The sequence below is a fragment of the Penicillium manginii genome (genome assembly GCF_028828005.1).
Source record: "Penicillium manginii strain IBT 31320 chromosome Unknown utg000009l:1.0-3297300.0:1.0-3298630.0, whole genome shotgun sequence".
NCBI lineage: Eukaryota > Fungi > Ascomycota > Eurotiomycetes > Eurotiales > Aspergillaceae > Penicillium > Penicillium manginii.
This window is the reverse complement of record NW_026643110.1, coordinates 1139528-1165351: the sequence shown is the minus strand read 5'-3', so window position 1 is coordinate 1165351 and position 25824 is coordinate 1139528. Positions and strand designations below refer to the sequence as shown.

The 25824-nt window shown below is 50.6% G+C and overlaps 6 protein-coding genes across 6 annotated transcripts; 2 read left to right on the top strand and 4 right to left on the bottom strand.

Moving 5' to 3' along the window:
- Positions 1–323: 323 nt before the first annotated feature.
- N7533_012195 (GPI inositol-deacylase) lies at positions 324–3837 on the bottom strand (the record flags this gene model as incomplete). The annotated part of the gene is made up of 3 exons (XM_057108845.1): positions 324–555; positions 614–3213; positions 3280–3837. The coding sequence occupies 3 exons, from the start codon at positions 3835–3837 to the stop codon at positions 324–326; spliced, it is 3390 nt and encodes a 1129-aa protein (XP_056953946.1).
- Positions 3838–5534: 1697 nt separating this feature from the next.
- N7533_012194 (sugar transporter family protein) lies at positions 5535–7247 on the bottom strand (the record flags this gene model as incomplete). Its single annotated transcript, XM_057108844.1, has 4 exons — positions 5535–6173; positions 6245–6534; positions 6581–6920; positions 7062–7247. The coding sequence occupies 4 exons, from the start codon at positions 7245–7247 to the stop codon at positions 5535–5537; spliced, it is 1455 nt and encodes a 484-aa protein (XP_056953945.1).
- A 4565-nt stretch (positions 7248–11812) lies between these two features.
- N7533_012193 (uncharacterized protein) lies at positions 11813–13479 on the bottom strand (the record flags this gene model as incomplete). Its single annotated transcript, XM_057108843.1, has 3 exons — positions 11813–12433; positions 12489–13238; positions 13303–13479. The coding sequence occupies 3 exons, from the start codon at positions 13477–13479 to the stop codon at positions 11813–11815; spliced, it is 1548 nt and encodes a 515-aa protein (XP_056953944.1).
- A 306-nt stretch (positions 13480–13785) lies between these two features.
- N7533_012192 (uncharacterized protein) lies at positions 13786–14349 on the bottom strand (the record flags this gene model as incomplete). The annotated part of the gene is made up of 1 exon (XM_057108842.1): positions 13786–14349. The coding sequence occupies one exon, from the start codon at positions 14347–14349 to the stop codon at positions 13786–13788; it is 564 nt and encodes a 187-aa protein (XP_056953943.1).
- Positions 14350–14760: 411 nt separating this feature from the next.
- On the top strand, positions 14761–16744 carry N7533_012191 (cytochrome P450 alkane hydroxylase; the record flags this gene model as incomplete). The annotated part of the gene is made up of 8 exons (XM_057108841.1): positions 14761–14935; positions 14986–15278; positions 15440–15681; positions 15735–15903; positions 15951–15992; positions 16043–16134; positions 16182–16378; positions 16443–16744. The coding sequence occupies 8 exons, from the start codon at positions 14761–14763 to the stop codon at positions 16742–16744; spliced, it is 1512 nt and encodes a 503-aa protein (XP_056953942.1).
- Positions 16745–17850: 1106 nt separating this feature from the next.
- N7533_012190 (nonribosomal peptide synthase) lies at positions 17851–25824 on the top strand (the record flags this gene model as incomplete). The annotated part of the gene is made up of 5 exons (XM_057108840.1): positions 17851–18586; positions 18651–21083; positions 21131–24555; positions 24603–25565; positions 25636–25824. The coding sequence occupies 5 exons, from the start codon at positions 17851–17853 to the stop codon at positions 25822–25824; spliced, it is 7746 nt and encodes a 2581-aa protein (XP_056953941.1).

Here is a 25824-nt window from a genome sequence, read left to right as displayed (position 1 = left end):
AATCGAGCGAAGCGAGGCCAAGCCCAGCCACGAAATATCAGAGAGTCGCGGAGTTGGAAAATCGTTTCCTTTTCTCGCGCAGGTAGGTCGGAAGGGGGATATTAGATGGTGTGTGGTGTGATCTGGTATGGGTGCGTGGGGACCTTGATGGACCTTCATTTCCACTGTACAATGGGCAAAAACAAGAAGAAGAAGAAACGCTCAAACTCCATTCCCATGCGCAACAGAGCAGGAAAGAAAATAGAAAATGGAAAGAAACGATGGAAAGGTTTATTCGATTTTTCGATATCCGAAAAAAGGGTTTAATGTGGCCGGAATGGCTATCATGGCTTCTTCTTCACATGGCGCGAACTGCCCGGTTCAGAAGGAGGTTCGTCGCCGTCGATTATGCGCCATAACCGGCGCGGGGAGAAATTGTTGCCGACTAAATATATACCGACAAACCACGCCGCAAGCAGGTTTGCTAGGTGGTGCAGGAGATAGGCGTATGTCACGCCGTAGACAGCGGAGTACATTGCGATGGCGAAGAAGATCGTCGAAGTGACATGTTTGAAGCTGTTGTAGTTAGCACTAGTACTGGTGGATAGTGGGCCGAGTGGGAAATTTTACATACCGAGTTGTGATGCGCGGGATCATCGCACCGCTGGTCATTGTCTCGACGAGAAGGAGAAATGGCATGATGGATAGGACGTTGTGATGGGAGGAGAATGGCATAAACCAATGGACCACGAGGTTATGCGCCCAGACTAGGAGAACCAGGACATTGATCGGAAGAATCCAGAGCATGAGGATAAGAATCGAGTGGGCGTAGTTATCGAAGTTGATGTGAGAGGTGGTCCTGGTTTCCTTGGCGTGCCACTGTGCCCGCACAGTCGTGGCCAGCTGCACTATGCAGGCGACCATGTAAGCGAATTGGTAGGGGATGATGGTCGAGACGAGAAGGAGAAGGACTGCGGTGTGAATCACGCGTCGTCGGGGGGTGGGGCAATTGAAAATAGGAAGATTTCCTCGGTCCTCGCGCCGTATATAACCCGATTTGCTGTGCACAGCCCCATAAATTAGGGAGAAAATGTTGACGAGAAGAAGGGCAACGTAATTGACCAAGACACAAACACCAACGCTTATAACACCGAAGATCGGGACAAGGAACCAGAAGAATGCATCCTGAGAGCCAAGGAGGAGATCGTTTTTGGTGAAATCGAGAGGAGTCTCAGTCGAGTTCGTCCGCCAATGGAACGGATCATCGGACTGAGGGAGAGCTTTGGAGGTCGCAAGAGAAGATGCCAAAAGCGACATGGCGACCAACAGAAGTGGAAGGGAAGACCGAAGTGCTCGGCCGAGTCCGTCGGTGAAGGGAATAAAATAACCCGTCTCGTCGTATATTTGGAATTGCTTTCGTAGCACGAGAGCCACGACAAGCAAAGGGAAAGCGGCAAAGATAGTTCTATACCGCATCACCAGCTCACCAAGACTGCCGGTGATATCCACCTGAAGAGAAACATCCACCGTCGAACCGGAGCTAGGGTCAGTCCATAGCTGAAATGACACACCACCCGAGGCAGCCTGCTCGCGAATAGGAGATGGCATGAACGGAGCCACGCCATGTAGATTGACATTGACTTCATTCACATTGACGAAGAACTTCGACTCGTGAGGGTCGGAGATGGACTGGCGCAGTAGAGGAGCGAAGAGTTCTTCTTTCTGGTCTTTTCCAACATGGCGTGTGACCTTCAGCCGATAGTCCAGAAGACTGGAATGCAAAGCTGGGATGTTCACTTCTGTGAGCATAGGTCGGTTGGCTGGAAGCCGCATTTTGAGACCTGCGCTTAACAAGCTTCCTAACCCAACCTTTGCTCGAAGCATGGAGTCGGAGCTGTCTGAGAACTCCGCGACCACAAAGCCGTGGGTAGGCACGTTAGCTTTGTCGACGACAGCAACAAACTGATGCTCGGCAAGTCCCTCCAAATCATATTGGAGATAGGAAAATGGCGGAACGGGGTCAAAGGGTTTCTTTGATTCGCGAGTGGAGGCAGGTAGGTGGATAACATCCTCCGCCGCACTCTTGCAAGCCAAGCGGGTTGAGCCCACAGTGCCACCGGAGAAATCCAGGTTCATCGAAAAGACCGTCGAGCGACCATTGTTCAGAGGAAACACGCTGCAGAACAGGACTTCGACATTACCCTGGCTGTTGAGAGTTTGATCCGTAAGAAGAGTAAATTTCTTGCCGGAGACACCCTGCGGAGGGATCGGCAGGAGGCGAACATCCGGGCCATGTCTCTCACCAAGCTCGCGTAGAATCAACCGTTGACCCTGGGCGAGAATGGTGTTGGCATTGTCCTCGAGAGTAAGGAGAGTGTCTGGCTCCTTCTGAGCAAGGGTCCTCTCGGCCACCGATTCTAAGCCAGTTAGGTACCAGCGCTTGAGAGCTCGCATGCGCTCCGCTCGGGGCTTCGTTTGAGTTGGGCGCCGCGCGTCGATGATCTCAAAGAGTGATTTGATGATCGATTTCCGGAACTGGTCGCACCAGGTGATCGACAGATGGTCCATACCGATCCACACGTCAGGAATGGAAGATGTGAACACGGTGAATCCGTGCGTCTCGGGTACGAGAGATGAAATACTGGTATAGTCCGAGGGCACAACGGTATCGCGCGCGCCACCAGCGATCGAAATCAGAGTAACATGCCATAGCGGGTTGTTGTTGGCCCAGGTTTGTGAATAGGCCTCACGCCAATAGTCGTTGATTTGCTTATAGGTGTGGACGATGTCGGAGTCGAAGGAAACCGGTGGCTTTGCGTGAGGCGCAGACATTGTGATGATCGAATTGACCGAGTTGGCTTGGTAATTGGCCATGGTCAAAGTCGTGCGAGCCACGATACCACCCATAGAGTGTCCGATCAAGACTACGGCGCTGGGATCTGGCAATGCGGGGTCTCGTCTCGTTCGTCGGGGATCGTGGTATAGTGATAGGATGTAGGAGATCGCCTCGTTCACGTATTCGGCCTGGTCCAACAAGGTCTGGCCGTGAAAGGCGGCCATGTCCTCATTGAAGTCCACCATGAAAAAGTCTAAGCTACGAACACCGTTCGCATGTCGGTCTTCATCGTGTCGAACCACGTCGTAGTAGTGTCGCGAAGCCTCGGCGGCCAAGGATCGGACCTGTCGGTAGCTGCCTGCATTGCCGGGAAGAAAAAGGACGGGAACACCGTTCAACTAAATGCGATCGGACAGTCAGCAAGCTGTCACTTGGGACAAATCAACAAGGAAAGATCCTCCTACTCCGATATTATCCTGTGTGTATGGGTCTACGCCCTCCTCCCGGTAAAGGAACAGATTGTATTTGCTCGCGAAGCGCGTATGTTCGGTGTCGAATTCCAGCATCCGGATGAAGGTTGGGCTCATCATAGGGACACCACAGCCACTGTGACCGGCCTGTCGTTCGGTAAACGACTGAAAGATGGCGATGAGAAAGGCAACGGCAGCGAAAGTGGTGACGGCGGTGAGGATGGATATCGACCAGGGACTCCTCTGGCGTGACTGACGGGCTCGACGGCCATCTGGGGAGGTGGCCTCCATTGGCAATCGCGGAGAGTCCAATGGCATGGCTTTGGTGTCGTTGGAAGGTTGCGAGGAGGGAGTGCGCCACAGACTGGAGTTTCGGGAACGCGGCGTGGAGCTACCGGTATCGCGGCGGAGATCAAAGCTGGTGCCGTGCCTGGCTATTTGCGACCGAGAATTATCGTGATTCTCGATGATATGGCCATGATCGTCTGGAGATCGAGTCGGGGAATCGTCAGTGTCGTCCGCGACAGGAGAGCCAGACGAACGTCTGTGCATTTGAGGAAGCGGAGTCGGGACTCATCCAGCACAGGATCTTGGCACAGGGCTGGCCACACAGGACCCGTGATTGAGCTGGGGGAGGGAGGGGAGGGGGAGGAAGGGGTAATGGAATGCGAAGGGAGAAGGAAAGGTTGGGGGAGAGGAGAGGGAGATTTCGAGGCAGAAGAGGGAGAGGGAGAAACGGGAGCGGCCCCGGGGCTGTTGGTGTTGGTGGTCGGACTTGGCAAAAAAGTGTAGTGGGTTATCAGTTGCCACCAGAAAGGTGTGAATTGCTGGAAATATAGGGGAGTTCCTAAAATCGGTCCAGTCCGAGTGTAAATCCTAGTCCCTGAAAAGTCCCTGAAAAAGTGCCAATACCCGGAACCTGAAGAGTGGAGTAAAACCGTCTACCCTAGGTATCATCTGGCAGATCTTGCGAATCTGGACGCTTTTGGAAAGGCTTGGCAGTGGTTTATACTAGTACTATTTACTTTGGACTATAGTCACTTACCTAGGTACCTAGGTATAGTTAGCTATATAGTCTTTATTCTTCAGTCTAGTTATATGAGTATATGGTTATAGCTATAGCAGACATAAAAGTTACAGTGTGTGCCTAGGTATACCGTATTAACTTCTTAGTACACGCGGCCTCCCCAGGCAACCAACAACCACTGGCAGTCCCCAAGGACCTGCAGCACGCGTAAAGCAAGTCACACCAAACACAGTATTCCGTAAAAGTAAGGCATAATTATTACCTTACTACTAATTTGATTACCCCACACTTGTAGCACCTTGTACCTCGTACCTCGTTGGTTATCTACCATAAACACTAGTGTATACCTTATACGACTCTATTCTATCCACGCTCTGATGTACTCCAATATAGTACTAGTAGTAGTACTAGAACTCAAAATGAAACATTCGTATCAGCAGCTCGGATCTTCCCAGTTTCAAGCTGGCATTTCACTAGCCGCCCACCATCACCCAGACCAATTATAGACACGATTCGCCTGCACGGTCGTGCAACCCCTGTAAGTCGAGTCCGGTATTTGCTCAGTGCGGGGTCAGCCATCGCCTATAAAAGGCTGACAATGTTCCATTTCCCACGGCAATTCATGCGGCTTACTACTAGTAGTGTCTTTTGGGGTCCCGCAGTTGAATCAGTGCCAGGTAAGACCTGTTCCATTCTCCACTACATACAAACTCCCCAGGATCGATATGAAGAAATTCTTCAACTCTTAGACCGGCCAGAAATGACCGGAATAAGCTTTCATTTAAGCAGACTCAGATTGTCGTTGCTATTTTGTGCTTCTCGCGATTCTCAAATTGCGACATCGGCTGACGTGGATATTCATCCTTGCATTAGTATTCGACTTTTCGAGTCGGGCTCGGGCTTTTCTTAGCATAAGCTCTGATGCCAAGACCATGATAGCTACTTTAGTAAGTAAGGTATATACGCAACACATAATGAATGGCCCTCTTCTACTAGTATTCACTCAAGTACGCATCGCATTGGTTTATCCTAACCAAATATTATCCAATTAGCTATCTAACGAGCTATGCATGATCTGCGTAGTTCAAATTCACATCTCCTGGCCAATAGCGACCATATCTGATAAATCATCTCATCATCACGGGGGTATCTCATCTCTTAGATTCAATCCATAGATGGTAGCCATAACTCAACCCAGCCAGCCACACATCGCAACTCCAAGCTAAACGTGTCTGGCAGTCGCCTTCTCAGGATCACTCTCATCGCGATCCATACCACGGGTAGCAGCAACCTCCGCCAAATCAGCATCGTGCTCCGCATCAAAGTTCCGACCCAGACGCTCCGGCCCAGCCAGCGTGATCAGAATAGTATACGCAAAGACACAGCCCATGAAGATGCAAATGACCTTGCCGTACTCGTAGCGCTTGGCAGCCTCCTTCGTCGGCGGCAGTGGGAAACGCTCGCCGATCGTCGACTCGATCGTCGAACTGGCCGACGAAACGAGGTTACCGAGCTGGTAGGCTGTGCCGACGGCGAAGGTCCGGATTGAACCGGGGGATAACTCCATGAGGTGGATGGGGATCACTCCCCAGGCACCTTGGACCATAAACTGTTCGAAGAACGCCGCTGCGATGACGTTGTGGCTTGTGACAAATGTGTATGGGTATAACAGGGCGCCACCAACGATGCAGATGACGATGATCGAGAAGCGACGGCCGAAGATCTGACTAGCCCAGCCGCAGAGAGTACCACCAGTCAGGGCTCCTAGGTTGGCAACGACTTGTGTGACCGTTACGGCGTTCTTGGAGAATTGGAACTGGTTCTCCAACATGGTGGGGTAGAGATCTTGGGAGCCGTGAGACTGCGTGATTGTATTAGTACTACACTCATTGTCTCAAGAAGACAATAGTAGGAGAGAAAAAATAGACATACCATGAAATTGAATCCAGCCATCAACAGGACGAGATAGACCAGCAAAAGCCAATGACGCTTCAAAGCGACCTTTCCTTCAGACATAAACGATGCCGCAACACCACCACGCACCTCCTCTCTCGTCGCCTGTCTGCGCCGGAAAGTCTCCGTCTCAGGCAAGCAAAGACGGAAAGCAATAATCAACACTGGCGGACAGGCCGCAAACCAATATAACGGACGCCAGCCGTGAGGCGTGGTATCAACCAGACCCCGAGCGAAGGCCGTCGCGAGCAAGTATCCGAAAGCATAACCTTGCTGCAGGAGACCGGAAACAATACCACGGGCCTCGGGGGGGACAGTCCTCGAGAGCCGTAGCAGCCGCGTTTCCGTATAGACCACCCATGGCAATTCCGAACAGAGCTCGACAGGCCAGGAATTGCTTATATGTCTGGCAGAAACCAGCACCGAGCTCGAGGACGATGAAGAGGAGCTGATTGACTACGAATGGCCATTTACGGCCCCAGCGATCAGAGGCGATTCCGAATGTGATGGCGCCGACGGATCGGAGCATTAGAACTAGGGTGATTCCCCAGGTGATATCTGTGACGGATTTGTCGAAGGTTTTGGCTAGCTGGGAGGTTGTGAGAGAGACGGTGAAGAAATCGAAGGCATCCCATGACCATCCAGCGAAAGCGACCTAGAAGGAAGTGTTGGTTTAGTTTTGCTTTTTCTGGGATGGTATTTTCTATTCGGCGTGGGGGGGAGGAAGAATGGGAGTGGAGTAGATGTAGTATATTGTTTGCTTGTAGGCAGAGGGTAAGTCTAAGGAGATACATACTGCGAAGAAAAGCCATTGTTGGCGGTTTAGTAGAGTCAAAGCCTTAAATGGGTTTGGGGCCGGTCTCATGGGGGGTTTAAGAGATGGAATGCGCGTCGCGATGTAGCGGCCGATACTCATATTCTCCTCAATATCCGGTGAGTGAGAGTCCAACGGCATGGCCGAGTGGTCTTGTGTGTCTGCCATGGCGCCACTATCCAGATGAGAGTATATCTGGGGGCCAAAGACAAAAGACAAAAATATGGGTTGGGAAGGAAGTTGAAAGGGGGAGAGACTTGAACTTGAAAGGCAGGGGAGGCCTGTATTAAATACCGACGTCGGCTTTCCTTTTTCACCTCCGCTAGTATCAGCAGCACTCCTACTCAGTTTACTGCCCTAATAATTATTAACTTCGAACTTAAGGACTGTCACGCTGGACTAACCCCGCTTTATCTCATTCGTCTGGCGCACGCGAGTCAACATCCTCTGGGGCCAAACACGAATGAAGGGCGCGCGACCAGGGTTGGACTGCCGATCTTGACGGTTGGAGGTAAATGTGGGCATCTTGGAGGCTTTTGGACATGGTAGCTATTTCTCGTTCTCTCTTTCGCCTATGAGTCTGTGCTACATTTGGAATTTGATTCTGGTGGCTGAACTGGGGCGCAACTTCTTGAATCAAGGTTTATCTCAATGACGCTGTTCCTAACCCCTTTCACGTTATGAGTCTCTCTAGATTGGTTCCCATCGCCGGGCCACCCGTCATTTCCTATGGTTCCTGTTCCTCCCCTCCCGCATTTTGACTTGAACTCTGGGGAAATCCCTCCCCTGTTCCAACGTCACATCCGGGGAACATCCGGAGAATCCGCGCCGATACAAAAATTCGCCGACTTCGGAAAGTCCTCGCCTCGCATGGTAGCTTCGCCTATTATTCCGTGATTGCACACCCCCTCTATGTCTATCGGGCCAGACTTACTCCGCCGATCTGCCCAGCCCGGGGATGTGGAGAGAAAGAAAACAATCCCCAAGCCCTCCCCGCGACTCGGACCCACTTCAAGTCTCCGTCCAACGGAGTCATCCCATGTCCTCATGCCGTCCGATCTATCGGCCCTAACTAGGTCGGCCTATGGATTACCTCGGCCTATCCTATGGCGCGGGCAGAAATCCTTGCCGACTTAGCCTAATTTCTTCGCACAACCGGCACAGCAACGCACCGCACAAATGCCGTTGGAGGTTCTCGGTCGAATCATAGTCCAAAAACCAATAGGGACGGTGCAGCAGGTACAGCATGGCCACATAAGGCCCAAACGTGTTGGCCACGAAGCTCTATCAGGAGTGCAACGCCGGCCAAATAACCTTTTCTCCGAGACTCGGCGGGCCGGGGGCGAAGCTTGGCGCGGGGTGCTCGTTTGGTTTACCATCTCTTCTATCTGGATTGATGGCTTGATCATACTTTCGGATGTTGACCGATGGAGGAGCTTACTCCCAGCCCGTCCTCTCCTGGTCAATTGTCGGTCCCCAGATTGATCCCGAACATGGGAGGGATGCGGGGATGGTTTAAGGTGCCCGGGTAAAATAGCCAGCGCGGTGGATCCGACTTCCCCGTATCTGCGCGCCTTCTAGCCAACCCTTGGGAAAAACCAAATGAGGATAGACATTCTCTAACTTCGATTGGAGCGTATAGCCGTAGTCCACAGTTATATCGCTCTCGTCCTGCGTTAAAAAGGCATCCTTCAATCGTGAACCTACGACAAAATCCGAAGTCTTGACTTTCTTGGCTGCAGTGCCATGGATGCCACGAAATTGGCAAAAAAGCTTCTCATAACCCTGGCCAAGCCACGTTATCCGAAATGACCGTTTCCCATTGGATAGCCACGCCGTTCCTTAGTTCGAAATAGTAAGACTTCTATAACAGCCTATGCAAATACACCGTCGAGCTTCGGCATTCTTCCCTCGGTGGATTTCTTGACTTCGCTCCATAGACCCATATTAGGCGGAGACTTGGGGCTGGGATAGTCCTACTATCTCCGCTGTCAAGTATTATTCCGCGGAGATTTGGCACGATGGAATTCGTGTGATCTTTTAAGGTGGTATAGGGGTACCTATATGAACGTTCTATCGCTCTTACAATACGTATGAGAACTGGGTTTAAACTTGATCGCAGCGTTCAGTGCACCACCTGCGGGTACTCTGAGATTTTCCGGTGCTTTATATAAAGTTTTAAAAGCACGGTGCGATACGCGTGCTGTCCTACCAGTTACCAAAATTGTAGATCTCAAATCAGCAACCTTGGAACCTTCAAGTTCCAAAGGTCGGAACCGACCCCGGGACCTCCGAGTCGGGAGTAGAAATATATTATATTAGACTCGGATTCAAGTTGGTGTTCGACCCGTGGACAACTTGAACTTAGTAAATCTTCGGGGCCATCCTTGGGCGGAGGACGAGATACTACTTAGTAGGTACCTAGTAGGCACCTGCAGTAGATGCTGTATCGCAACAGAAGAATGCCGTCACATCCAGATCTGTCCTAGGACAAATTGAATTATCTGATCGGCTGAGATGCAAATAGTCGAGCCCGTCCAGTGTATGGTTCAAACATATGCTCTCCATAAGAGAGTATGTCAAAGATGCACGATCTTTCATTGAAATCTAATGCTCAAAATCACCGCCAATGGCAGGGAGTTCACGGGTCGCGATCCCGATGTCTAGTGTTAACGATGCCTTGCAAGCTGGGTTTCAAGTTGAATGAAAACTCAAGTTTAAGCCTCTAGTCTCCTTCCGGTCACGAAAGTATATAGAAGGCTACTAGTACTGATAAATATCCAGGGCTTGAAAGCTACTAGTAGTAGCCTCCAGGGCTCCCGCTGGCAGAATTTTTAAACTCGCACTGGGAGATGCCCCTACTATTACTGCTAACGGTGACAATATCATATACTAATTCGGAGCAAACAACCTTTGGACGGCTAGCAAGATTCCATTGTTGCAACTTGAACTCTATGTCCGCATCAGATATTAGCCTTGAAAGCTTCAATGTTGCACTACCAGACCAGAGGCTAGGAAATGGTCAAGCCGCAACAACCAATTCTCTGCAGAATAGATGACACCTCCCACGAAGCCCACGTTAGGTTGAACCTTCAATGTGGCCCTTTGACCTTTCAATGTTGCTTCTCTGCCATCTATTTGTGTCTAACATGGTAGCAAATTTTGATGGCGGTGAGTTGCTGTTTCTCTCGTTCGTCAGACGGGGCCCACCCACCCCGAACGATTAAATCAAGCAGCAAAAAAAAGAAAAGGCAAAAAGAATTGTGACCAGACCCGGGCTCGATCCGAGGACCTCATCGGTGTTAACGATGCGTCATAACCAACTAGACTATCCGGCCATTGATGAATTCCAAGACATTTATTGGCTCTATGAAGCTTGAGTAAGATTCTCAGCCATAACGTATGCGGACTTTCCATCGGATCGAGATTGCCATTGCTAAATTGGCAATTCGTAATTCTCGACGGCTCAAGGCTCAATTCAAGGACCTTGAATAAATTCTTGGTTAGTGGCTCAGATTTTGGGATCCCATTGCGGCAGCCCTCAGGGCAAATTTGATGAGAGACGCTCTTCCTCACCAGAAGGGAATGACACCAAGGTACTTCCAAGATTCAACAAAAGCTCATTCCATCGCTTTCAAAGCGGTACAGCACTTGAAGGATCCCAGTAGTCCTGTGAAAATAATCCCGTCTTTTGAAATTGATATATGAACCTTCTGATTGGTCTCAATAATTCAGTCTCACATGCTCACCCTGCTATTCACCTGCCAGGCTATTGCATACTGGTACCTATCCGAGTCGCTACAGTCCGCCAAAGTTATGAAAACCTGCAAATATTCCTACTAGTAGTACCTAGGCATGCCTCGGCTCCTGCCATCTGGGCAGTAGGCAGCAGTCTCCATTTTAATCAGAGTTTACTTACTAGGTATCGAGTTTATATACCTAGGTACTGTAGTAGTAATACCGGGGGGCTATACAAACACTACTAGTAGTAGTTAGTAACCTAGTTACTAGTACTGGCTACCTAGGTACAATGTGAACACATTAGGCCTCAGATTCCAGAGCACCCTAGGAACCTCCAGGGCTTGGAAGGCGCACTATAACTAACTAGCTGCTGTGGTGTTGTAGGCAAGAGAGTACCATATCGAGATCCGACGTCCTAGGGCATTCGAGCCCTCCGTAAACGACCCGTAGCGACCGCAAGAAATGACAGAACCGCAAACCTCAAAGGGCGAGTACGTCGCTATTATCGCAACAGACAACGCAGCACCCTACCGAGAAACCGCACCTAGGACATTCGAGCCCTTCGCAACCGATACGCTGTTACCGCAACAGCGAACAGACCGAAAACCGTGACACGAGCAGATGTGTGTGTATGTGTGTGTGTGTTCTCTAAGTACTGATACTATCCGCGAATGCTTACTATGCCCTGGAAGCGAACACCTTGTTATTAAGGCTCCGATCATGTGACGGTCGTTGTTGTAGACGACAATCCCGACTACAACAGATATATAAAACGCAATGTACGGTATTTTACCACTCAAATCTACCACAATATAGAATAACCAAAAATCTAATAATAAATAAAATTTTGATTGACCAAAAAGGAGTATAAAAGCCACGAGCGCGCTGTGCAGTTTGTGGTTGCTGGAGAGCCGACCAAGATCTTTGCAGGCAAACCACATGAGCTGCTTCTGAGCGGGTGTATAGCTTTGACAGATAGTCGCTATTTTATATTAACGGTTTCTAATATCCGAAGAAGACACCGCATACACGAATGAAAGCACCAGACCTACAATCGCTACCCCAGTCATCACCGCACATGTATACCGGAAACTGATCAACAGAGCCGGAGGCAACTCGGGATGAGTGGCTAGATTCGTAATATCCATAAGAGCCGTGGCCGAACTTGATTGAGAGCTTTGCGATCTGAGCGCATTCTGGAGCAAGCTGCTCCCAGCCGCAACCCCGAGACACATGCCGAAGGAACGCAGGAAGGTGTACATGGACATGGCATGCGCGACTTGGCGGTCTTCTGCGAGTACCTGCAGGGCGTAGTTGAGGGAGACGATGAGCGTACCGTGGCCGAGTCCGACGAGGAGGAGGATTAAGACCCATTTGTAGGTCTGAGTGGTTTGGTTGAATACAAAGAGCATGCCGGTCGAAACAAGAGCCAGCGTCCAGCCGGCGATGATGATCCAGCGCAATCGAGCGGTATTATGGATGAGGGACCCAGATCCCAGACTGCCCACGATCATGGCCCCGGTCACTGGAAGGAAGGCCAGTCCGGTGCTCGCGATGGAGTAGCCTCGCACACCCTCGAAATAGACGGGTAGATAGTACAACTGACAGAACAACTAGAGATTGTTAATTAGGTGATTGATTCTTCATGGGGACGCACAAGACACGTACCACAAATCCTTGGAAGCAAGTGCCGAGATAGACTGCACTCGCGGCTCGGACTCTGAACAACGACAGGCACAGAAAGGGCCTGGGAGCTAGGTAGGCCTCCCATGCTAGGGTGGCGATGATGCCAACCACGCCGCAGAAGATTGGTAGCAGGGTCTGCCAGCTCCGCCACGGATACTGTTCGCCTCCCCAGATGATGCCAATCAACAGCGAGCAGGCGCTGCTGAGGAAGAGCACTGCCCCAATGTAATCGAGGCGAAGAAACTGCTCCCTAAGAGAGATGGCGCTGCCATGGCCCTTCAGGCCAAAGACCAAGATTGGAATGGTGACGCCGCAGAGGGGGAAGTTGAGGTAGAAACTCCATCGCCAGGTGTTATACTGCCCGATGAGACCACCGAGCACCGGACCGAGAATGGCGCCCGCTGCGTATCCGACCTGGTTCAGCATAATGGCGGTAGGCCTTTGGCGGAGAGACGCCATGGCAGTGGGGATGATGTTGATGAGAGCGAGAATGCCACCCCCACCGAGGCCCTGGATCGATCTGCCCACCAAGAAGGCAGTCATCTGGTGAGACAGGGAGCAGACGAGAACACCGATATTGAACAGAGCAATAGATCCCAGTAGCAGTGTCTGGTGGCCGAATTCCTCAGACAGGGCGCCGATGAGGGGCTGGAAGACCGCTACCGTTAGCAGGTAGGACGAGCCGGCCCATAAGGTGCTGCTTGTACTTCCGTGAAGAGCAGAGGCAATGGACTACAGATACAGGTGTGAGAAAGGAAAGGGAGATAAGGGAAGGGACCCAGGCGTCAGGACATACCGGTAGCACCGGGACCAGCACGGCAGCCTCGAGTGAGATGGTGAACGAGAGAACCGCCAGCGCGCAGAAGATGGTCCAAGTCCGGGCATTCAAAGGGAGATTTGGCGTTTCGTGGTCAAATACGCTAGGGGGGGCTCTTTTCAGAGGCTTCTTCAGCCTTTGGTTCTGCGTGATCATCTCTCGATTCGGTGGCAGCCATAATGTGATGCAAAAGGCAGGTGGAATGAGGTAAAAAGTGGCATTGAAGCTAGGTACGCATGATATTTCTAAAATTCCTACCTCGATTCTCACCCAAAAAAGACATACCCCGCAGGAGAAGAAAGGAAAAAGGAAGCGATAGTTTGCAGATCTATAAAATCGCTCACAGCCGCGATATGATCGCCACCTCATGTTCCACATACTTCTCCATCACAACGATCGGCATGGCGAGGTGATCCAGTTTGTATAGCAAATTTGGCCCTCGTTTGGAAAATTCTCCCAGTGTCAAATGTTCCGTAATCTCAAGGCCACCAGTTCGATAGTAGTTGATGACCTTTGGCTCGTCTGCCCGGGCGATGTCATCACTTGGACACGAGTGCGACACTGAGCCGTCTGGAATCCTCGCTGATTGTGCTGCTTCAAGTCAAGAATCCGCGCTTGCTGCACACCAAAATGAAAGAGATCGAACATGACACGACTTCCTCGATGATCCGGTACCACGAAGCCCGATCCCAGATACCAGGTCGACGTGGTACAGTTGTCTGCGGCCGGATGCTCATACAGGGGGCCGTGCATACATAGAATCCCGGCCCATTCACGGTCCCAGAGGGGCGTGGCAGCATCACCTGCGAGGTGAGGGGTGGAAAGCAGCACCCGAAAGGTCGGTTTACTGAGATTCAATACCCATTCTTGCTCGGGGATGGCGGCCTCGAGCTCATGGGATGATGTGGAATTTCTCGGGGCTGATTTGAGCGCGGTCAATCGAAAATCGATGAATTTGGGAGCCCACTGGCGGACCCGTTCGGAGTCACAAGGGAGAATTGTGTAATCATAGAGTGGAAAGGACATGGTGAGGGGAATATTCAACAGCAAGATATGGTCTTGGGGAGAGATTCAGAGAGAGATTGACTCTATTTAGCTAGAAAAAAACATTCATCTACGGCAGCTAATCGGTTGAGTTCGATATCATGAGGACTATGAGGAGTAAAAGCTCGCTAGGATAGGTTCAAAATACTATATTATATCCTTAAATAGCTAGATAGTCAATAATATGTTGTGTAACTAGCAGATCGCTAACCTGTTCGATGCGACGACAGCTGTAACGCCATGTTATAACCCTGACCATACAGACAAGAGGCTCACTTGTCGATCATTGAAGTTTAAAACAAGCTTTTGCCTCTTGTGCAGATCGCAAAGAAAATGAAATAAGTAAAGGTTGAATGTCAGTCGGCAAGTGCTCTCTCAAACAACTTCTGCACCATGAATGCCACATTTCCATTCCAGATCTACCCGGCCATTCCAGTAGCAGTCACTGTATTGGAGACATGGAAATGGCCCCTACTGATGACGTTGTCCCCTTTGCTTGTCTCCTTATTCTTTCAAGCTCGGCGCACATCCCCCATGGCACGAGGAGTAACACCCGGTGGTCCTTTTGGTAAGATCGATCCAGCCTGACGGAAAGCAGCTGCATTCTGAACCAGCCAGGAATCTTCACCCTCCAAACAATTGTCAAGCATATCAAACATAATCATTTCTATGAATGGATGACGGTTTGTCTTGACCGTCCTGGCCACACGGCCGAAATGACCATCTTTGGCACCCGGTACATCTTGACGGAAGAGCCGGAAAACATCAAAGCCATCTTCACCTCACAAGTCGATACCATGACCCTATTTTCTACTAGCAATGCTGATCCGAAAGGCAGTTCAAAGCATATGGCAAAGGCGATATCGCCCAGAAATCCCTCGGTCATTTCGCTAGGGACACCATATTTACGGGTAAGAGCATGCAATCTATCGGCAAATGGCCGTGATGTCCGCTGAGATTTATTCTCGTCTAGCCGATGGGGAGGCATGGAGGGAGAGGAGAAAATATCTTCGGCCTCATGTAAAGACGGTCCGATCTACATACTGGACACAAAACAAACTAATAGCGATAGATTGCTTCGATCAAAGAGTCGGATATCCGAATCACCGAATGCCATGTCAAACAGCTTCTAGAGATCATTGCATCCAGTCCCGACCCCATCGATGTGTACGATGCCGTCGACAAGGCTCAGCTGAATGTGGCTCTCCATCGATTTCTAGGACAGAAAACCGTGGCCGATATTGACATGTATGAAAAGTTTCGGAAGGCAAAACACATAATCGGATTTGCAGGCACCCTTCAGATGTTTGTTGGGTGCGTCAAACAAATGTCCTGACTGTGGCTGTTACTAAAGAGAATGATGATAGCCCCATCGGAGCCGTGGTGGGATGGCTGATTTCCCGTAATGCGAAAAAGGAGATTGACGCATATCTTGAATCTCTTTTGGACATGATGTCGAGTCCTTCCCAGGGTTCGAATCTCTTCATCGATGATTCGGTCAATGCAGAGCGATGCCGGAGTATTGCCGAGTCCAAGGTGGGCTGTCCTCTTTCACCATGGAACATCGCTGACCTTCAGATCAGCCAACCAGAGAGCTTCTGTTGATTCTCCTGCTCGCCGGAAAGGTCATTCATCTGTTTTTATTCTTGTCATTTCAACCATTAACTGGCAGCAGGACCCATTGGTGACGGGCATTACCTGGACGCTCTATCATCTTGCCCAGCATCCAGAAGTGGTGCAAAGGTTACGGACGGAGATTGCCTCCAGGTGAGATACCTTCTCCAATGCACACAAGAACGGCCCTAATTCCACAGTATCGGATATGATCGCCTGCCTAGTCTGCAAGATCTCGACCAGATGAGCTTCTTGAAGAACGTCATCCGCGAATCCTTGCGCCTCCATCCTCCGGTCGGTTTCAACTTTCGGGAAGCCCTGATCGACACCACGCTGCCTACCGGAGGAGGCGCGGATGGTCAAGAAGCTATCGTTGTTCCTAAGGGCAATGTAGCGTGTAAGTGCTCCTGATTGATATGAGGCCCCGGTATGCAGGAAGTGTAACATTCGATCCTCGCCAGTTGTCTCGGTCATCGGAATGCAACGGCGATGTGCATCCTCTATCGGCAGTGATGCGGATGAGTGGCGGCCTGATCGCTGGGGGAACTGGACGCCCCCGAATGGAGAATATGTGCCATTCAGCTTTGGCCCTCGAGTCTGTCCGGGCCAGGCATTCGGACAGTTCCAGATGGAGTACACGGTGGTGCGCATTCTGCAGCGATTCAGCGCGCTGTCATATCATGGACGGGAGCAGGCGATCAAATTCGAGATCAACACCAAACCTGCATTCCCCACTCTGTGTCGCTTCCATTCACGCGGATAGGAGCGATTGGCTGTAATGGATACAAAGAGTATGACTACTTAGTGGCAAGCCAGGTTGGCAATGACGGTATTGCTACAGATGTAGGTGGTATAGGGGTTGCGTGAAGGTTGTGGGTGGCTGTGATTGTTTACATTACAAATAATCCTCACAAAACTATTTTGAACCTCAAATTTTCAACCCCCCCCCCAATTTGCCCCTAGGTACTGACTGTGGCTGGAGCTCAACCATAAGTCATGGGCCAATTGCCAAATGAGATCGCCTGGCCTGGTACAAAGGAATTCTCACTACTCCGTAGTGGCAATTAGCATCGTAGCACTGGAAGGATAAAAAGAATAAACTTTTTTTAACTTTTTTTTGGTAAACTCTGCTGATAACAACTAGTGGTTTTTGAAATGTAAAATAATGGGTTGTTCTGCAGGAGAGAAAGCAAGTAAAAATTGCCTTGATTTGCTTTTTTACTTCCCAAGGCTGAGAAGACAGATCTTCGGTTTCGGTTTCGGTCAGTGCGAACTATGTTGAGAGCTGAAAATCCCTTTTTTACTCCATTATATCCTTCTAGTATAACCGTGACCTTCTTCTTCTGATTGTAGATATACTTCTGTATTCCCGCCCAGATCTCCCTCTATGTGCACCTCCTGGAACGCAGACACTCCAATATGACAGAAGACGTTGGAACCTTACCACCTTGCATGTTTCCAGTTCTGAATCAAAGCACGTATAAAGCAACGGATCCCCCCCGGGAAAAATATCTCAATCCCAATTCCCGGTTGGGAAGCCAGTCTTCCCGCAGAGAATGAAGATTGCGTGTGCGCCTTGTTGGGTGCGGCATGGGCATTGGTGTTGTATCAATTCGCTGGAGTAGAAGAGATTGCGTTTCTGATTTGCAGAGGATCAAACGATAAGAGGTCAACTCGCGTTGTTACAGCATCCATTCGACCAGAAGAAGCTGTGAAGCAATTGCTCGATGATTGCAGCGCACCCTCCAAACTGCTGTATCAAAGTTATCATCACAACCAGATCAACAGTGGACTCTTACTGTCTAAAGACGACGTTCAATGCAGTGTAGGTCACACTAGAGAGATAGAAAGCGGAAGGAGATACATCGGATGCTGACCACTCATCAGAAGTGCCTGATCGGGCTGCTCGTTGATTTTACCAACCGCAGCGTCTCTCTGCGGTCTCATCCGCGACTGGTGGATGAGCACCAGGCGTTTTTCGTCGCCGCTGCTACGGCGCAGGCCATTTGCGGGATTGTCGCAGATCCGGACCAGGATATGCGAGCCATCAGTCTTTTCCATGAACAACATCTCGCCCAGGTTGCCCGCTGGAACGAGTGTCATCCGATTCCCAGCCCACCGGCTACGTCGGTATACGAGTTGCTGCAGCCTATTTGTCGATCGCAGGCCGATGCGCCGGCCATCTGCTCTTGGGATGGCGAGATCACGTACGGCGAGCTGGATAGATTAACTGGCCAGCTGATGGCGCATCTACAGGCGATGAACGTCAGGCCCAACGCGGTCGTGGCGCTGTGCTTTGAGAAGTCTCTCTGGGCGGTACTCGGCATGCTGTCTGTCATCCGGACGGGGGCAGCTTTTGTTTTCCTGGATCCATCCCACCCCCCAGCTCATCGACAGCTACTCCTGTCGCAGGCTCGTCCCGTTTTGATTTTGACCTCTGCATCACAGCAACAGCTGCTGTTCGACAACGATGCACACACCCCAGTTCTCCCCGTCAACCCCACCCTGCTATCGCAGATCCCCAGTAATTCACCCACTGATGTATTCAAACCTCCAAACGGGCTGCATGACCCGGCATTTTTGGTCTTCACTTCGGGCAGCTCTGGTACACCCAAGGGCTGTTTGATGGATCACGGCTCGCTGGCCGGAATGATCCCCCCTGGGCAGAGAATGGCCTTTTGACGCGACGTGCAATCGGATCTTCCAATTCGCCCCTTTCGTCTTCGGGACCTCCTACCTGGAGATCTTCTCCGCCTTGTTGACCGGTGGTGTGCTGTGCATCGCGTCCGATCACGAATGGAAGAACGACCTGATCGGTTCCATCAGCCGCATGCGAACTACCGGGTTGGTCCTCCCACCATCCCTGGCGAAGATTACCTCCCCAGACATGCTCCCCACGGTAAGAATGCTCGCAGTTGGAGGAGAGCCGTTGGACGCCTCTCTGCTGGACCGATGGGCAGACCGAGTCCACCTCGTTCAGGCATACGGCATGTCCGAAAATGCCGGCGTCCTCACCTTTCGCTGCGCTGTCACCCGCGACTCCAATCCCCGGAACGTGGGGCAGAGTTCAAATTGTCGACTGTGGCTGGTGAGCCCTGATGACCATCATCAACTCGCCCCGGTGGGTGCCGTGGGGGAATTGCTCTTCGAAGGTCCGGGGATCGCCCGGAAATACCTCAGCCACCCCGAGCTGTCAGCAGCAACTTTTGTCGAGTGGCCCGCGTGGCGGCAACAATTTACCACCTTTTCCGGTAGAGGGCGGCTCCTGAAGACCGGAGACCTCGCACGATATAACACCGATGGTACCATCAATCACCTCGGCCGCAAAGATTCTCAGGTAAAGATCCGTGGTCAGCGAGTGGATTTGAAAGAGATCGAACTGTCAATGCGGCCTCAGCTCGGTTCATCCTTTGACATATTCGTGGAATTGGTCTTTCCCAAGAGCAGCACGCCGACGCTGGCCGCCTTTTTATTCTCCAAGGATGCCTATTCACTAGGCCCCAAGTTGGTGGATGGGCACGGCTTTGCCGCGCTCCCCACTTTCCTTGAAGCCAGGATACAGCTGATCAATTCATCTTTGCGAAGAAGTCTTCCTGTCTTTATGGTGCCAACGGTCTATCTGCTACTGGCGGCCCTACCCACGACCATAACCGGTAAGGTGGACCGACGAGCATTAAGGGAGAAAGTCAGTGCATTGACCCGGGCAGAACTCGACAAGTTGATGTACGGCCAGCCTTCTGAGATGGTGCCCCCATCGACACCAATGGAGAAACGCCTGGTCCGTCTGATGGCAGACACTCTGCAGCTCGAATATGCCAACATAGCAGTGAGCGCAAGCTTTTTGAAGTTGGGTGGCGACTCCATCACCGCGATGGTTTTTGTGCGCAAGTGCCAATCAGAACAGGTCGTAGTCACTCTCCAAGATATCTTCCAGGCGCCTACTATTGCAAGTCTTGCACAGAGGGCCCAAGTAAGACTCGACACAAAGATCGGTGGTTTCGATCAGAATTTGCTTTTTGGATTAACACCCGCTCAGCGGCACATTCTATCGGGGGAACTGTCGTCTACTGGGTCGAGTTTAGTCCTTGAGTTACAGCAGCAGCAAAAGAGCAGCCAAGTGGCAGACGCGATTCAATCCCTTTTAACCAGACATCCTACGTTACGAGCCCGATTTGTGGTGTTGGAAAACGGTGAAGCCCGCCAGATGGTAATGGATGCCGTAGACGGGGTATTTCACTTTGAAGAGCGCGAGATCAAGCTGGTCGAGGATTTGGAATGCCTACGGGAGACGGGCATCAGGCTGTTGGATCCCTACGCAAGCCCAGTCTTCGGCGCTTATCTGATTCAACGTGCAGGAGGAAAACAGATGTTGCTTCTATTTGCCCATGACATGATTCTGGACAGTCTCTCGTGGCTTGTTCTTCAGAGTGATCTAGAACAACTACTATCGGGGAACACACTCCGTGATGTGCCCAGCTTTCAGAAATGGTGTGATCTCATACAAGAGAGGGTCAAAACAAACGACATCTTAGAGGAATTAGCATCCGAAGGTTGGGCAGGCGGAGACTATGATTCAAACATCCTCATCCACGAAAGCAAGCATCTACGTGGACAGACTGCCATACTGGACAGTGAAACTTGCCATCTTCTTTTCGGAGATTGCTGCGAGTCATTACAAGTCCGACCGTGGCAAATCGTCCTGGCGGCACTGACTAGGTCATACAATCTGGTGTTTTGCGATCGCAAGCCGCCGTCTATTGCGGCTCAGATTAATGGACGAGACATAGCCAACCCGTCTCTCGATTTCTCTCATGCCGCTGGACGTTTTGATTCCATACTTGTTTGCCCAGGCCCCAGGAACCTTGGGCGCCTGAGCAATTTAGATCTTGTCCGGCGTATCAGGGACAGTGCTTGGCTGTCCCTTGTTGATGATATGGCTCGCGCTCTGCCATCGCTGGCGACCGTCGACATCTTGCTTCACAATCTCATTACATCCGATGCATCAATGGGTCAACCTGACGGGTCTCATCCTAAACATTCTACACCTTATTCCCGCTGTTCAGGGTTACTGGAGCTTGTCGCGACAGGCACGCAAAACAGCGGTACCATAGAACTGACATATACATACAGCGATGTTTTGGGGACCCAGAACTCCTAAATCAATGGTTTTTCCAATTCCAACAAAACCTCGCTGAGATATTAAATGACTTAATTAAGGCAAGCACCATGTTCACACTAGTCAGCTTTCCATTTCTCCATCTCAAGTATGAAGAGTTAAAGCGCCTGGAGACTGAGCACTTCCCCAAGATAGGTATCACAAAGCATGTTGAGCTCTGTGACGCATACCCGTGCTCTTCGATCCAGGAAGGAATGTTGCTCGCCCAAGCAGTGATGCCCTCACGCTACAAAGTCCGCGCCATGTGGAGGGCAGGTCTAAATAACCAACAGGAGAAAGTGTGTATTGAACGTCTGAAAGATGCCTGGTCTGCTGTGGTCCGCCGTCATCCAGCCCTCCGGACTGTGTTTGTCCCTCATCCCCGAGATATCAACAAATATATTCAACTCGTCCTGAGTCCTTCCAAGGCCGACAATGCGGCTAGGGCTTTAAACAGCTTCGATGATCAGCCAATGCACGGCGCAGTATCAAATTCTCCCATCGCACAAATGACATTGCAAAAATTGCTATCAGGTGAAGTCGATTGTCGGCTGGATGTTGATCATACGGTGGCCGATGGGCTTTCTCTTCAAATCCTGATGCGCGATCTTGCATTGGCTTATGATTATCTTCTTCCTTCAAAGAGCCTTCAGCCCTTTCGACAACACATAATCCACCAGGGAAATCTTTGCAGGGAAGATTCAAAGGCATACTGGGCTTCTCGACTGCAAGACTGCATACCATGCCAGTTTCCCACCTTGAATAACGAAGAAAATAATATCCCTGGCAGGTCTGCGAATTTCTATTCGATGAAGATTGAGCTTGAGGCTTCGTCTCGTCTGTACGACTTATCGCACAAATACGGGCTCACCATGGCAAATATCTTTCAGGTTGCATGGGCATTAGTCTTGCAGACCTTCACCAATCAGAAGTCAGTTTGTTTCGGGTACATGGTTGCTGGGAGAAACTCCTTGGAAGGTATATGGGATGCGGTGGGCCTGTTTACAAACATGGTCGTCAGAACGATCGATCTCAATCCAACAAACTCGCTGCTTGATGTCTTGCAGGAGGCTCAGAAAGACTTCGCAGATAGTCTTCCCTACCAACAGATTTCTGCTTCTGAGGTCTTTGAACATCTAGGCATTGCTTCCCGCCATCCATTCAATACCATGCTATCCTTTGTTAATGTGATAGAAGACAGAACCATGTCGGAGAGAAGTCTACGATTGGAGGCAACCGATGTGTTCGATCACTCCGAGTATGACATTGCCTTGGACGGAATCATGCAAGGTGAAAGCATCACAGCCCGAATCAAATACTGGGATTCTGTTTTGAACAAGTACCAGGCTCAGACCCTCGCAAGCGTGTTTCAACAGGCACTCAATGTCCTGGCGACCTCTTCGCAGCAACCCCTAAGTGAGATCTACCTGTTGAGCGACAGAGATACACGGCAAATCATGGAATGGAATATTTCTCCCCCAGAAACAGTCGACGGCTGCATTCATGAATACATAGACAAACAGTCCAAGACACAGCCACTTGCATCCGCCGTCGAGGGGTGGAACGGTTCCTTTACGTACCACGAACTGTCGACCCATTCCTCCTGCTTGGCAAAGCATCTAGCTGAGCTCGGGGTACATCCTGGTGAGATTGTTCCGTTGTGTCTCGAAAAGTCCTGCTGGACCCCAGTGGCCATGCTTGCTGTACTAAAGGCAGGAGCGGCGTTTGTGTTGTTGAACCCATCGCTGCCTTCGAAACGACTTCAGGGTATATGCGAAATCACCGGTGCCCGGGCTCTTCTCACCTCGAGAGAAAATGCTGCGCTGTGTACAGAGCTTGGATTGGATTTCATTGTGATAGAAGAACAGCTTTTGCCCAGTAACTCGAACAGCACAAAAGATTGGATTCCCCCCGCAAGGTGTGGAAAGGACCTTGCATATGTCGTCTTCACATCAGGCTCAACCGGTACCCCAAAGGGTGCAATGATCCAGCACTCGGCTTTTATTAGCAGTGCATTAAGATATGGCCCGCATCTCAATTTGAGCACGCAGACTCGGACGTTCCAACAATGCTCCTACTCATTTGACATTAGCATCTCTGATCATCTAGCCACTCTCCTAGCGGGAGGATGCATCTGTATTCCCTCCGACGCCGAAGTGAAGAGCGATCTGAGCACTGCAATCCGGAAACTTAGGGCAAATTGGGCGATGATTACACCATCTGTTTCCCGAATCCTGCAGGCTGGCTGTGTGCCCTGTCTCAAAACATTGTGTCTCATCGGAGAACCACTCACGGCCAGTGATGTTCGGTCGTGGTCGAAACATGTGGCTCTGATAAATACGTACGGCCCTGCGGAAACGGCATGTGTGTCCCATAGCTCTTTGGCGTTGATGGAGGGAGACGAAATTAAATGTATTGGCAAAGGTCTGGGGACTGTATCATGGATTGTGTGCCAGGACGATCCAGAGAGACTGATGCCAGTAGGCACTGTGGGAGAACTGCTGATTGACGGGCCCATTGTTGGGAAAGGATACCTGAAAGACCCAGAAAAAACCAATGCAGCATTCATCGACTGTCCTTCCTGGATGTCCTTGATGCGTCCAGGGTATCAGGCTAAGCTGTACAAGACGGGTGACCTAGTTCGCTACATGGATGACGGGTCCATTCTCTTTTGTGGCCGCAAGAACACACAGGTCAAGGTCCAGGGCCAGTGGGTAGAGTTAAGTGAAGTAGAAAACTATTCTCGACAATGTTTTCCAGGCGCTTCTCAGTTTGTCGTCGAGTATGTGGAAAATGAATCGCTCATGGTCGGGTTCGTGGTCTTGCAAGACGGTCGCCTCAACAACAACACCGGATCGTCGTCCATTCTCTTACCAGACACGGCAGAGTTCCAACAGAGCGCTTGTCTGGCCAGACGACGGATGCTAGATCTGATCCCAGGATATATGATCCCCGCGGCCTTTATCCCTGTTCGTCAGATTCCCTTGAGGCCGACTGGCAAAGCCGATCGACAGCAATTCCGCGATATTCTGAACGCTCTATCCCCACGAGACCTGTGGAAATACGTTGTTGGTGAGAAAGAAACAGTGATACCTTCAACAGGTCTTGAGACAAAACTCCAGCAAATATATGCCTCTGTTTTGGGAGCCCCGGCAGAGGTAATCAGCGTTGAGGATGACTTTTTTTATCTCGGAGGAAACTCCTTGGCTGCGATGAAGATTTCCTCGCGCGCACAGATAGACGGTCTGCAAATGAGTTTTGCAGACGTCTTTCAACATCGCACCATCCGCCGACTGGCTCGAAGTATAGAATCCGATGCACCTGCTCCTTTAGCTGAGAAGATTATATCCGCTCCTCATCCTGTCTTGGCTGGTCACGTACTCGATACCCTTTCCCACATGCAGATATCGGAAGCGGACGTTGAGGATCTTCTGCCCTGTACGCCCAAATGATGCTTTGTGCACAGTTACATGAGAAGGAGATATACACACTTCGATTTTCCGTGCAGATCACATCCGAATCTTTCAGCGTCCAGGCAGCCAATCTTCAAGAGGCTTGGCAGGCTGTCATAGATCGTCATGCAATTCTCCGCACTGTTTTTATTTCCACTGGAGAGGAAAATGCATATACTCAAGCCATTCTCACCAAAGAAGCCGCACGTCACTCCTTGAAAAAATTGCCCTATCGGGTCGCCTTCACCCAGGATACACCGTACGTCGTGACCCTGACCGGCCAGATGAACCATGCTGTGGGGGATGCTGCCTCTACTGCTATTATTCTGGATGATCTGCGCCGCATCTATAGCAATGAGTTACTGGAGAACCCCGCTCCCCAATTCAGCCAATATGTCCAGTATATCGACGCTTCGTCTAAACGTGCGATGGAATATTGGCTAGAATATTTCCTCAATGCATCACCTTGCCTCTTCCCACATCAACACACAGATATTCGCGGACATCTGCATAGCGTCCCAGTGAGTATAAAGAAGGATTTTGAGGCCATCTCTCGATCCTGCCAACAGGGCGAAATTACTGTCCCGACTCTGATCAAATCCGTTTGGGCAATGACCTTGGCTTTTTGGACGCGCACAGATTCCGTCTGCTTTGGATATCTAGTCTCCGGGCGAGATGTGCCCATCGCTGAGGTAGAAAAGGTCGTCGGTCCACTTGTGAACCTGCTGGTCTGCAGGCTGGATTTGAAGTTACAACATTCTCTCGGCGATGTCCTGGGTGATGTCCAGAGCGACTACGCGCAGTCCCTCAGCCATCACCCCGGCATAATTCCAGCTCTAGAACAATTGGAACAGGCATTGTCAGGGCCTCTTTTCAATACTCTGGTCAACCATCGTCAGTTCCCGAGCCCGGATCCGAAATCCATTGGTGACTCTCATCTTAACTTCCGGACCCTCTCTTTAACTGACCCTATGGCTGTATGTTCTATTCAAACCCCCTTCTTTTTATTCTCTTTTTAGTACTATAGCTGAATCGCTGATAATACAGTATGACATTGTGGTCGTTGTGGATCAAGTGCCCAATGACATCAAGGTTACTCTCAATTACTGGGATGCGCGACTTCCAGAAATCACAGTGGCCAGGTTGGCGTCCTCATTTGACGCTATACTGACATTCTTCATCACGAATCCCCTATTAAAGCCGTTGGATGTTCTCGAGAATTTCTCTTGTCTATAG